Raw genomic sequence first — 14242 nt, 5'->3', positions numbered from 1 at the left:
TAAAACACTGTATATATATATATATATATATATATATATATATATGTGTGTTTGTGTGTGTGTGTGTCAAAATAAAAAATATTAAAATGTTAAATTGTTTATTTTAATTTCATATTTATATTTTCATTTGTGTTGAAAGGAAAATGTATTTTTATAGTGTACACAAGGGAACAGAGAATCAAAATCCCATCCCCCATCATACACCAACACGCGCACATATTCAGACCTTCATGGTGTGCCACTTCAACTCGCAACATAAATTATATACCCTGCACTAATTTGTGTTTTTGATGAGGGTTTCAAACCACTCTTTGAGGCAGTAATGGGGTTATTGTTCTGCCTTCATGCATTAAATAATAGGCGTGATATCAGTATCACGTCTATTATTTAATGCATAATCAAACTTTGCCATTGAATATACGTTTTTAAACAAGCTGTCATAAATAGACCAAAGCAATATTATGGGGCATATTTTCAGAAACAACAACAACAGCACTACCCTAAATTATAGTAGTGCCTCTCAGCTGGTTTTGTTTCAGGATCCAGATTTTAGATTGGACATCAGTGCTGTGCCAAAATAATTGGTTGCACAAAATATAATCTTCATATATTCATGATGATAGGTTTCATGATCTCTTAATTCCACTTTAGACCGATTAGTCAGCTAAGCAAATTTGAAAATCCCTAGTTTTCCTACCGTCTTGCTATAAGCTGCGCTCTATGGTACCGTAGTAAATGAGGCAAATCCATTCTATCTGAACTGCATCTTAAACAAAGAAACCAATAAATCCATTTTTTTTCAGTTTCCTTCTAATAATAGCCATCCAGGTTTGGCTTAAAATCTTATGAAAAATTATTTGAAAGCTCATACAGAGCGAGACAGCCCAGCGGTGCTCAGTGCTCACCAGCTTCAACAATAGAGAGAGATTCAGCATGACCAGGGGCTGTCAGCACCTCCCCAGCTCCCCTTCTCCACCTGTATTCCCAAGACATCATTCTCTTTTCCTTTCTCTTTTTCTCATTTTCCCTTATTCTCGCATTCCATCTTTTGCATCATCTCTCCCCCATCTTTCTCCAGCTTTCACTACAGACCTGTCTATGTGAATCTCTATTGATCTGTGTAGACAGAGAAGATTGGAGCACTGATCCTGTCCCTGAGCACTTCATAATACCCTTCTGACCTCTTGACCTCTCTGAATGTATTCAGCAGCAGGGGCTACTGGAAAATGACAAGCATCTGATCACACTATTAATGACTGTGTCTTCTTTGTACGCTTATACTCCATATTACAAAAGCATTTGACCAAGGACCCTTGTTTGGATAGAGAGACAGAGCAGTTACATTTATATACATAGTATAAAATACATACACTACTGTTTATATGTTTGGGGTCAGTAAGATTATTTTACGTTTTTGAAAGGAGTCTCTTATACTCTTATGCTCACAAAGGCTATATATATAATAATATGAACAAATGTGACCCTGGACCACAAAACCAGTTATATGGGTCAATTTTTCAAAATTGAGATGTATACATCATCTGCAAGCTGAATAAATAAGATTTCCATTGATGTATGGTTTGTTAGGATAGGACAATATTTGGCCGAGATACAAGTATTTGAAAATCTGGAATCTGAGGGTGCAAAAAAATCTAAATATTGAGAAAATTGCCTTTAAAGTTGTCCAAATGAAGTCCTTAGCAATGCATATTACTAATCAAAAATTACGTTTTAATATATTTACAGTAGGACATTTACAAAATATCTTCATGGAACATGATCTTTACTTAATATCCTAATGATTTTTGGCATAAAAGAAAAATCTATAATTTTGACCCATACAATGTATTTTTGGCTATTGCTAAAAATATACCCCAGCGACTTAAGACTGGTTTTGTGGTCCAGGGTCATAAATTTCATCATGTACGAACAATAATCGTCAGACCCCCTGCAGAAGACCCCTGATTTAAAAGATGAATTGAACTTGAGATGTAACTCTTAGCATCTCTCCATTATTTCCCTAATGATCCTTCACTCCCAATATCGCCCTCTCCCCAAATGTGATTTCTATTGACGAGGGTTGTCATCGGCTCCCAGCTGACCTTACACATGCGCTCACACACACTAACACATATGTCACACTAACACATATGTTGCTCATGACGTCCCATCCCCCTGTGACCTTGCATATGTGCTATAATTGATGTCAGATGATGAATGGCACAGAGCCAGAGATGCACCTCTTGCTATGGAAAGCACAACAGACACGTGGATGCTTTCTGGTACTAAAAACTGATGAAGGTCATATTCCTTTAATTACCAAATCACAATCGCAAAAGCAAGTTTTGACTCTTCTGAGAACATACATCACATTGATTGTGGTTATTATCGAATGTGAGAAACCCCCCGCAAGGCCTGTCACTTTAACAGACTGACAAAGAGAGACAGTCGAAGATTAAATATGCTGCCATATGGGAAGACAAATGCACCGATTATGACTTGCTAATGTGACAGTGATGCATTTTTGATTCAATGTGCTTTTTTCTTTCTTAAAATAATTTCCCCTCTCTCTGTTTTTTTTTTTATGCAATTTTCTCTTCACTTCATTCATCTGGTGGCCCATTAACAGGTAGGTTTATTTCTTTGGTTGCTATTTTTGGTGTTATTATGTTGAAGTAGACATAGCATTGTATGTATAATAACTGTAGCAATCATATTTTGCGGTTTAGCAGCCATTAACTAAAATAAATATTTTTGTCTTGTCTTATAACAGTAGTTTAGTAGCAATTTTAATACATTAACGTAAATGTTTTAATTGTTGCCATCACTATAGCCATGTTTCCTCACACTCTGTTAACTATTCACACAACTAAACTGTTTTTCTCTCCATCCGCCCCTCCTTGGAACTAACAGCAAAGATCCAGGAAGAGCGTAAGTGCATAAGTTAACATGGATTAACTTGTTCATTAAATCAGCAGCTGGTTTTAATACGGCTTACAACAAAATTTATCACATCGGAAATCTAAAGAACAGACTTATTACTGAATTGCTGTTGGACATTGCCCAATCTCTTTTTACAATTAGAGCCAACACAGGCCAGAAAAAACTATTGAAAAGACCCTCAAATACAGTCTCAACAGAGCTCACATAAGTTCACTGTGCTACTCTAGATAAATGATAAAGTCTATAATTTATTAAACCTGATTAATATTCTAATGTAAGCCCAAGAGCATGTCTTTTTGGCAGGCCATGTCTTTGAAGGGAAGGATTACTTCAGGGGTTTGTTAGCCGTGCCAGAATACCCACAGTTCGGAGCCAGCTAGAAGTAGAGTAGATCAGAAAGGAATCTTGTGGCTAATCGTGTATCAAGTTCAATGAGTATAATATACAGTGAACACAGAGGCTAATAGCTACAATTTGGTGGAATGCAATAAAGTGTAACAGTGCCCGTCCACGTTTTTAGTGCCTGCAAGTGTTTTTCCATAGAGATTTTAAAAAAGGCTTTAAGAGTTATAAGCCATGACCCAAACCAACCAGCTACAAGGTGAATCACAGCATTACAAACTTTGATTTATAATAAAAAATAAAGTATTTGAAAATCAGCCAAAAAGACAAAATTCCCAGACTGTGCACTTAACTGTTTTGAATAGAGAAAGCACTGTCCCATGAAGCACTACGAATGACATAATTTATTTTTTTTTTAAATTGAGAAATTTAAAACTATTGATTTGAAAGATGTTGATTATGGATATAGAAACGCTTCCATTGTAAAACATGTGCCAAATGGCTATGCAGGAACCCCTAACAGGAACAGCTGGAGGAGAGAGAGACATTGTGTATATAGAAACAATACATTTTATGTTTATGGCAAAATATGCATATATATATACAAAAATGTAAGTTGTTTGAGGATGTAGGGAAACTGACATTCGCAGTGCTTCATGGGTGAGCGCTAAAGTTATTTTGTCGTGATTTGCTTGTCACGGTTCTCTGACTGGTGGAGATTTCTCTACAGAATCATGGGTAATGTTGTTTTTCATCCGAAATTCCACTGTTATGATTATTTAAAAAAAAATTGAAATAATGCGGGACCAAAGCACATACCAGCGATTAACACCTTGTAGTGCACAGTATAAGTAAAAACTCTTTTTAAAACTTCATAAGTTATTGTGAAAAATCAGTTCCCCTATGGAGAAAATGAATGGATTTTTACCTTACTTTACTATTTTACTTCCACAACCTGACTGTTGCACTCGTCCATTGACAAAATTTATATTATATAATGGATAGTTGTAGTTCTGGATACTTTTTGCTTGCCTGCTAAATTATACGCAATAGTAGCTATATAGAGATTTACTGTGTTCACTGAATGTTGTTCATAGCTACATCCTACAATCTCCCATACATTTTTGCAAAGGTCATACTGAATATATACAATTCTTAACATTTTTGCATTTACTTTGGGGGGAAATTGGTGTAAACACAGTAAAATGATAAACGTAGCTCCAGTAACAAACTTATTGCTAGCTGCTAACATAGTCAAATTAACCTATATATTTAGTAAACAAACACACAAGGGGCAAAGAATTTATACTGTATGTATGTAATTAACAAAGAATGAGTTATTTATGATGTCTTTTATTTTGTGTTACCATGAGTGAATTGAACAACCATTTTTCAAGAAATACAGTGCTTGCATATAGCATTGAGTTAAGCACTCTTTCTCAGTGACTCTCTTTGTCCCTCCCTCCACAGTGAAACAACCCCCCACCATTGTAAAGCAGTCACTAAAGGACTACATTGTGGACCCCAGAGATAACATCATCATTGAATGCGAGGCCAAGGGGAAACCAGTGCCAACGTGAGAATGGATGAAACCTTTTTTCTTTGTGCCGTCTCGTCCTTTTTGTCATCTCTCGCCACTTTTACATTTCCAGTTTGTCAGCAACCTCTTACTGTATACATCCACTTTCACGTTACTTCTCTGTCTCTCATTCTTCCTTTTCTGTCGCTCTCTAATTAAACCTGACATCCATTAGTCTCGGCTTGACAAAGGCCAGCACATTTTTGTGAGAGTGACACCCAGTGCCCCAACCTGACAGTGGCACTACCAGCTTTGTCCACCCTCCCTCCCTCTTGTACCCTTCTCATGCCATCAGATATGCAGCGGCGCTCACTCTGGCTCCGGTCGCTTGTGCTTGTTTGTGAAAAGCAGGCCTGACCAGCTCAACACAGTGTGGCCATTCAGAGGGCCTGTTTTTGTTTGGTGGTCTGTTGGGCTTTACAAAACCTTCCACTCAGGCCAGTCCGCAAAACCATTGTGGTTTCATACGCTTAGTTTAGTGTTCACGCTCACAGAATATTCAGTAGGTTAGTAGATGGCACCCAGTCAACTCCAAGCACGCAATCCTACAAGTTTTTAAAGTCGCAATCAGGCGGAAGTAGTGACAAATCTTTTCTTTAAATTTTGACATACATCCGAATTAATCGGATTATTGAAAAAAAAGTTGTTGATTGGATAGAGGCCGATCTGAATGCAAGCTTTCAGGGGATTGTACGAAAAAGGGCGGGTTCATGAGGATAAAATGATCCACCATATGTCACCAGAGAGAAGTCTCTCATTTCACCAGAAGATTGAATGTCAAAATGCTTTTTAAACAATGAATCATATAAACTGATGAATTGTTCAGAATAACTGCATGTAGAAAATAGATTTCATGGATTTAGAAAAAAGCCCATCTCATGCCAACTTTGGTTTGGTATTCACATCTTTGTTGTTATCAGTTTGATGTGTGTGTAAATCCCCTTATTAAAAAGCTCCAAAAATGGACCTATTACATAAACAGCGTCAAGTTGGCTCACGTCCTATTTGTAACTGTTTGTGCAGATTTCAGTGGCGGCGGAATGGGAAGTTCTTTAACGTGGGGAAGGACCCGCGGGTGATCATGCGGAGTCGTTCCGGAACACTGGAGATCAGAAGCAGCGGGAAATCGGAAGATTATGAAGGAGAGTACCAGTGCTTCGCCTCCAACGAATTTGGCACGGCGATTTCCAACAAAATCCTACTACGAGTGTCAAGTGAGGGCTGGTTTACTGTCATGTCAAAACATAACATGTACACAACATGCACATAATGCAAACTGTCTGTAAAGAAATAGTTTATCCAAAATCTAAATTCTTTCATCATTCACTTAACATCATGTTGTTATGTTACCTATATGTTATGTTTCTCATATGACTTTCTTTCTTCTGTGGAACACAAAAAGATAAGATTTTGTCATCAAAACAGACAAAAGTATCATAAAAGTTGTTCATGTGACTTACGCTACAGTATCTTCTGAAGTCATATGATAGTACAAAGGTGTTTTAGTGCCACATAAAAAATAAAGAATAATAAAGTCACAATATTTGGAAAATAAAGTCAAAATTATGAGAATAAAGTCATAGCATTGATTAAAGAGAGATTAAAGTTGTAATATTTTGATAATAAAGTCAAAATTACTGAAGCAAGGTTGTAGCAATACGAGAAAAAAGTCTTTGCAAAATGTAATATTTTGAGAATAAAGTTAATATTTCAAGACTTTTGACTCACTTAAAACTCACAATGCAACAACTTCACTCTTGTAATCTTAATTTTAAATAGTGGCACTAAAATGCTGTCAGACTGAAATTTAAAGAGATAGTTGACCCTAAAATGAAATAATGTCATCATTTAGTCATTGGCATGTTGTTTCAAACCAATATGACTTTCATTGTTCCATGCAACACAAAATAAGATTTTGTCACCAAAAATGACAAAAAGTATCGGTAAAGTTGTCCATATTACTTGTGCTTTATTTTAAGTAGGAACAGACTGATAAGCCACCTCTCAACCGTAGGTCTCATATTTGATCTGTTTCATCATTTTTTAATTATACACAACACAGTTTGTTACAAAACATATGACATTGTAATTTGATATCACTGACATCTGATATCATTTCAGTCTGAAATTTTGGTTTGTTCCTCATACAAAATGATTGTATGCTTTTAGAAAACTTGTTATATAGTGTCATATGGACTACTTTTATGATACGTTTATGGAGCTTTATTATAGTTTCGGTTTCCAAAAAAGAAAAGGAAGAAAGTCGTACAGGTTTGGAACAACAGTGACATTTTTGAGTGACTTATCCCTTTAAAAATACCATGCATACAGAATGCATAATAAAAACAGCATGATCTCTCATAGATTGAGTTATGTTATCTTCCCTAATCTGGTAAACTTGTCTCCATTACTCAGAGTCTCCGTTGTGGCCGAAGGAGGTTTTGGAGCCTGTGGTTGTGCGTGAGGGGGAATCACTCTTTCTGCCCTGCAACCCTCCTCCTGGTCTCCCCCCTCCTGAAACCTTCTGGATGGACAGCTGTGAGTGTTGCTCATCACTTTCTACGATTGATTGTGTCTCATTTCTTAACCTTAACCCTCCTCTCCATCACTTTGGCATTCAGTCATCACCTTCATGCTCTCTTTTACCTCTTTCTCTTATCTCCCTCTCACTTCCCCTTACTTTGTGGTCTGTGTCTGTCCTCTGCACAGCAGTGTCCGTTACTGCATTAGTGCTGAGCTAGTGCATGTATGCGAATCTGCACTACCTGACAAAAAGCTGAGAGAGCAGAAACAAGCATGGCACTGAGACATTTCAACAGACCTAGAATCAGGCAGCATAAACACACGCTACAAAGCACTGATCGCACATCTTGACTGTGTTTGTCATTAGTACAGCCACAAACGGCTCTTTTGAAATGTGGCAGTGATAATGAGGCATACATTATGAATCTTAAAGGTGAAGTGATTTCTAGCTTGAATTCCCACTACTTTCATAGTATGTACACATTTCGATGAAGAACTTCCTTGAACACTCCTTTCCATGTTCATTGGTCAGACAGACAGATAACTCTGCCCAATTTTTCTAGGTTGTATGGAAGCCCATTTCCTCCATATAAGTAAATGATGACGTATAAACCTATCATGATTAAAATTCTATATATTTTTTTTTAATTATTAAAAATAAAACACTAAAAACTAAATTCCTTAGCATGCTACAACATTGTAACGTACAGTAATTAAATCATTAGTATTTTTGTCAAATATTAATAATTAAAAATATAATTAAAATAGGGAAAGTGAGCATGCACAAGTACTCGAAATAATGCATTTTCAACCGATACAATAAATTTAAAGATCTCTAATATTTCTAATACTTTGCATATCCCTATATTGTAACATTGGAAAAACAACTCACTTCACCTTTAAGATACTGTCTTACTGCTTTGCACATGATATTCATATCCATTACTAGAATGTCATGTGATCACAACACTTTAGTCCAAAAAGTCAGAGACATCATTATTAAATCCAGACTCAATGTTGATTAGTGCAGTACATCTCGTTTTCATCTCACACTCTTCCACACTGCTCCTTCACTTGAGTGACAAATTTACTGATCCTTGTGATGTTTCAGGCCAGAAGATGATAATCATGCTTCTGTGATTCCCACACTCATCTTGAGCATCATTTCTTCTGCTGCCTGTCGGCTATTGCACGTCAAATTAAGTTGAACAAATGAGTCTGGATTGTCTTCTCTTTTTCCCCCACAGTCATTATGCCCATACTACAGGACAAGAGGGTGTCGATGGGCTTGAACGGTGACTTATTCTTCTCCAATGTTCTGGCCAAAGATGCCACCACTGACTACAGCTGCACCGCTCGCTTCGAGTTCACACACACCATTCAGCAGAAGAACCCCTACACCCTAAAAGTGCTAACAAGTGAGTGGCGATTTCTTCAGGATCACTTATCTTTAAAGAAGACATATTATGCCCCTTTTTACAATATGTAATATAAGTCTCTGGTGTCCCCAGAATGTGTCTGTGAATACTCCACAGAACATTTATTATATCATTTTGAAAATGCCTATTTTGAGTGGAAGCAGAAATACGCTGTTTTTCGGGCCTGTCTCTTTAAATGCAAATGAGCTGCTGCTCCCCGCCCCCTTTTCCAGAATAGAGCTGCGCCATTACAGCTTGGACCTTCTAAAAACATCTGTTAATGGTTCTGATTATCATGTTTATCGCGCTGAAATCATGCGTTTTAAACCATATGAGTTTAAACTTCTGATATACGGTTTTCTGAGAGCACACATCCGAAGCACACGGACAGAAAGCGGCTGTCACAGCATGTGAGTACTAAACTAAGTTCTCATTCACACACAAGTTTATGTTAAAAACACACGAGTTAGATATTATAATGAGATCCCTTTGCCACGTCACCAAGGGAGCGAAATCAGACGCGCTCGTTTTCTCAGACGCTTGCAGAAAAAGGCTTACCAAAACAAAGTTACTGGGTTAATCTTTTTCACGTTTCCTTGGTTGGTAGATGCACTGGGGACCTGATTATAGCACTTAAAACCTGGAAAAGTCAGATTTTCATGATATGTCACCTTTAATTTGATGTAACTGATATGTTGCTGTGCTGCTAAGGCAGTGGTTCTCAAACCTCTCCTGGAGTACGCCCAGCCCTGCATATTTTGTATGTCTCCCTGCACATTTTGTATGTCTCCCTCATCTATCACACCTGATTCAACTCATCAACTCATTAGTGGAGACTGCAAGACCTGAAGTGGGTGTGTCAGATACAGGGAGACGTACAAAATGTGCAGTGCTGGGGGTACTTCATGGAGAGGTTTGAGAACCACTGTGCTAAGGTATATGTGAATATTGTGGTCCATCTAGTGGTGAGAAGGTAGTATTGCAGTATGTCAGTGGACATTTATCTGTGATAGTTGTCTTTTTGCACTTTAATTTGGAGACTCTTCATTGATTACTATCACAGTTTTGGTAAGAGGTTTGAAGGACTGTCCATCTTCCATTTTGATCCAGAATTGTTCTGTTCTTCCTAGTTGTAATTTAGTGAATTTGATTTTTTTTCTGTATTTGTATGTTGATTAAACTGCAACTTTATTCACAGAGGAACCTTATAATGACACGTTTCTCAACTCCACTGATCTGTATGGTGGTGAGTTCCACACACAGCTAGCCGGATATGTGTATGCTTCTGTAAAACAACACTAACTGAATTAGTGCTGCTGTTTCTAACCACATATAGCAGAGGAAATGCAGAGATAGTGTGTCTGTTATATAATATACAATGTAAACAACGATGTTCCACATAGTATTTATAGACTGTAGAACTTACCACTCAGTGCTTAGGTTACTTACAGTTTTTTTAATACATGAGTCTCTGTGCGGTTTTGGGGTAGGCAAAATTCTGTCATGGTTTGAAGGAAAAGTATTCACATTTCAATTGAAATTGCTTTAATTATCCTAATCACATTGCTCATATGGAGATATGGAAATAGAGTCAAGGAGATTAGTCAAGAGGTGCTCATTAATATTTCATCAACTTTCAACAACCAAATTTCAGCAATGATTACCATGTGCAAATCCTCACATACAGTATGTATCCAAGGAAATGGCCTAAGGCTGGAAATGAATATATGAAGAAAATGGGTAAAATTGAAACCTTGTCACAAACAAACCTGGATCATATATTTAACCAAGAAATCAAATGGTTAATAAAAAAAAAAAACTTTTGCATAAATCCCCCAAATAATTGTTTCAGAAATGTATTTTTTTTTTAAATATATATATTTTAAAAATGTTTTTACAGGATGATTCTCATTGTATTATGATCAGAATTTAATTTTATTTTCAAATTTATTTTTAAATATTAATAAATATTTAAATAGATAAATACTATTTATACTATATTATACTATAGCTATTTAAATATTGAATGTTTTTATTATTTAAATTCTATAATCTTAATCTTTCAATTTGTTGAATGAATGTTCAAAAAAAATCTACAAAAAATGTCATTAAAAAAAAAAATAAATACATTAAATTTAATTATATAATTTGTGTGTGTATATACTAGATAGATAGATAGATTGATTGATTGATTGATTGATTGATTGATTGATTGATTGATTGATTGCAAGATAGATAGATAGATTGATTGATTGATTGATTGATTGATTGATTGATTGATTTTGGGATTACATATGACCCAGGCATGTTCTTGATGGCTTTTTGAGATACACCCAAATATCCATATATGACAATATTGTCAGGATCAGACAACATAAGTTGTCTTTTTTAAAGTTATCTTGTCTCTTGAGTCATTCGTATATAGTCTCCACCAGGGCATTGTGTGGTCGCACTGACAGGGAACTGGCACTGCTGTCACCACAGACACACATGACAGTGGTGTGAAACGTGTTCCTGGCAGCTTCATAGTCTAATCGCCCAAACGTTGTCCTCCCACTTAATGTCACCAACAAAGGCTGTTGTCACTCCCTCTCCTAGAGCACTGCTGGCAATGCTAATAACTGAGAGCTAATCTTACTGCTATACATTACAATAGGGACTAATACTGCCATGCTCATCAAGTCTTCCTCAGGGAGAAGATTGTCTGTCTTCACATAACCAGGATTTTATGTCTAACCATCTGTCTGTCATCACAGTTATATCTTTTATGCTTTCATGAATAACATAAATATTACAGAAATGAGGTCACTAATATTTTTTAAAGAACTAATACTTTTGTTCATTAAGGATGCATCAAATGTGAGAATAAAGACATTTATTAAGTCAAGGTTGGGGTTGCAAAATATTTCTATTCCAAATAAATGCTGTTCTTTTGAACTTTGTATTCATCATGAATCCTGAAAGATTGAATCACGATTTCAATAAAAATATTAAGCTGCACAACTGTTTTTAACATTGACAATAAGATATATTTCTTGAGCACCAAATCAGCATATTAGAATGATTTATGTAGGATCATGTGACTGAAAATGAATTTTTGACATCACAGGAATAAGTACAATTTGTAATATTTAAAAATAGAAATCTGTTATTTGAAATTCTAATAATATTTAAAAACTGGTTATATATAACATGTAACCAGTTTTGTAACTTTCATACTTTATATCTCTTACCACTGGTAATGTGACATTTTTTATGTAAAAAAAAAATAGAGATTTCACAAATGAATTATTTCCTTTAGAGAGTTAGAATTAACTCTTTCCTATAGAGTTAATTCTGACTTTGTCTCTCACAATTGCGAATGTATATTGTGTGTGTGTGTGTGTTTAGAATTAGCAAGTTGTATATAATCCATAACAGTGCAACCAAAATTATGTTTTTCATAATTTTGTGTATTGTAATTAAGCTCCTAACTCAAACCAGTGTCTCTTTCTGTGCATGTTAACAAGTTTCTCTTTTTTTTCCCCACAGCACGTAATGTACCAGAAACCCAGCCTACCTTTCTGTCTCCAAAGGGCTTGTCCAGCTCCAAGATAGTGCTCCGAGGGGAACAGCTTCTTCTGGAGTGTATAGCAGCTGGAGTGTGAGTGTTATTTTAGTGATATTTATATGATGTTCTCATACTTATTCATATAGAATTAGCTTTTATTTTTATATTTTCAGTTTTCATTTTTCTATGTGCTTTTGTCATTTTCTTAGTTTTTTATATTTCTATTTAGCTTTAATTTATTTTTATTCCGTTTTAGTAATTTTTGTGTTTTCAATTTATTTTAGTTACCGAAAACTAGTTAAGTTTTCGGTAACTAAGATTAGTTAAGTCTTCCTGCTGCAGTCACTATTTTTATCCATTAAAACTCATCTTTGATAATCAAAATGACATAATGACAGAATTAAATGTTTTTTCCATGAAAATAATTTCTTTATGTAAGGGCTTCAGTGGATCTTTTCAACCTTATCTCGTTTAGTATATGCTGTCCTGCAGAGTTTAGCGCCAACCCTAGTCAAACACACCTGAACAAGCTAATCAATGTCTTCAAGATTACTACGGCTATAGGGAGGTGAGTTTTTTTTTTTTCAAGGTTAGAGCTAAACTCTGCAGGACAGCGGCTCTCTAGGACCGAACTTGCCTACCCCTGATATACGCAGATATAAATATGCTAACTAGTCCCCGCCTCCACTAAGTTAACTGAAGTAGTACTAAAAAGCTGTCATTCATCTGAAGCACTACAATGACATTTTTCAATTTCAGTTTCACTTTTATTGTTGGAATTTCATCCCAAAATTGTCTTGCATCCCAAAGCATACATCGTCTCACATTCAAAACACACTAAACAACACCACACTGTTACAGTTACCTCCCAAATAAACATCATACAATAATAACAACATATAAATACATAATGAGCTACAATACAAATCACAAGTGAGCACTTCCACATTTCTGGAAACCGTGAGGCCTACTTTCCTCCCCACCTTTGATTATATAATTTGACTCTGTATTACAGATTGATAAAACAACAGCAGGATCTTATTATTTGTTCCAAATGACCTTAGTCTCCTCAAGAAATAAACACGTTGCTGTACTTTACAGCAAACACAGTAGGAAAAGGGATGGTTTCAAACCACGTTTTTAAGACTTAAGTCTTTAGTACGCCACAGTTTTAAGGAGAAAATGCTCAGAAATGGTGTTAACTGATGAATTTGCACATTGTAAACTTCATTTTCACCACAGGGGGTCTTTAACAATAACAACACTGGTGTATACAGCATATTCAGTTACCAAAAGCTCTATATACATCAGTATTAGTATTAGTTCTTAGATTTCTCAAATTATAATTAAGTGATGTTGTGTTCTTTTTGATCTGTTTTTTTTTTTCGTCTTTCATTTTTCCAGACCAACTCCTACCATTGATTGGTTTAAAAGAGGAGCAGACCTCCCGTCCAAAAAAGTCAAGATTGAGAATTTCGGTAAAACTTTACGCATCTTCAATGTGTCCGAGGAGGACTCTGGCGACTACACCTGCATGGCCAGCAACAAGATCGGCAGTATTCGCCATTCCGTTGAAGTCCAGGTCAAAGGTGAGCCGTAGAGAAAAGACAAATAATGCGTCTTGTTCATGAGATACATGCTGTTTCTTTTATTCTAATTTTAAGATTTCTTTATTGCCTTGTACAGCTGCTCCCTATTGGCTAGATAATCCCACCAATCTGGTGCTTGCCCCTGATGAGAATGGACGATTAGTTTGTCGTGCCAGAGGGAACCCTAAACCCACTATTCAGTGGCTGGTGAATGGGGAACCTATCGAAAGTGAGTACTGAAACTGAGAGCTGTTGCTTTAAAGGGGTCATATGATGTTGCTAAAAATAACATTATTTT

At 36.0% G+C, this 14242-nt stretch overlaps 1 protein-coding gene across 14 annotated transcripts in view; it reads left to right on the top strand.

Annotated features, from left to right (window-relative positions):
* Nucleotides 1-14242, top strand: part of LOC107660752 (neurofascin-like) — a 90491-nt gene that overhangs the window by 43928 nt on the left and 32321 nt on the right. For 11 of the 14 annotated variants that reach the window (XM_016450151.1, XM_016450149.1, XM_016450150.1 and 8 more), the window contains 9 exons: nt 2914-2931; nt 4756-4861; nt 5888-6078; nt 7280-7402; nt 8635-8805; nt 10004-10051; nt 12337-12448; nt 13760-13944; nt 14042-14173. In XM_016450151.1, the coding sequence (XP_016305637.1) occupies nt 2914-2931; nt 4756-4861; nt 5888-6078; nt 7280-7402; nt 8635-8805; nt 10004-10051; nt 12337-12448; nt 13760-13944; nt 14042-14173 (1086 nt within the window). The remainder of the gene's footprint in view (nt 1-2913; nt 2932-4755; nt 4862-5887; nt 6079-7279; nt 7403-8634; nt 8806-10003; nt 10052-12336; nt 12449-13759; nt 13945-14041; nt 14174-14242) is intronic. The other 3 variants (XM_016450159.1, XM_016450157.1, XM_016450154.1) reach the window with 2 other exon arrangements.

The sequence above is a fragment of the Sinocyclocheilus anshuiensis genome, unplaced genomic scaffold (assembly GCF_001515605.1).
Source record: "Sinocyclocheilus anshuiensis isolate Anshui unplaced genomic scaffold, SAMN03320099.WGS_v1.1 scaffold2357, whole genome shotgun sequence".
Taxonomy (NCBI): domain Eukaryota; kingdom Metazoa; phylum Chordata; class Actinopteri; order Cypriniformes; family Cyprinidae; genus Sinocyclocheilus; species Sinocyclocheilus anshuiensis.
The sequence above is the reverse complement of the archived record's forward strand: the minus strand, read 5'-3'. Positions and strand labels throughout refer to the sequence as shown.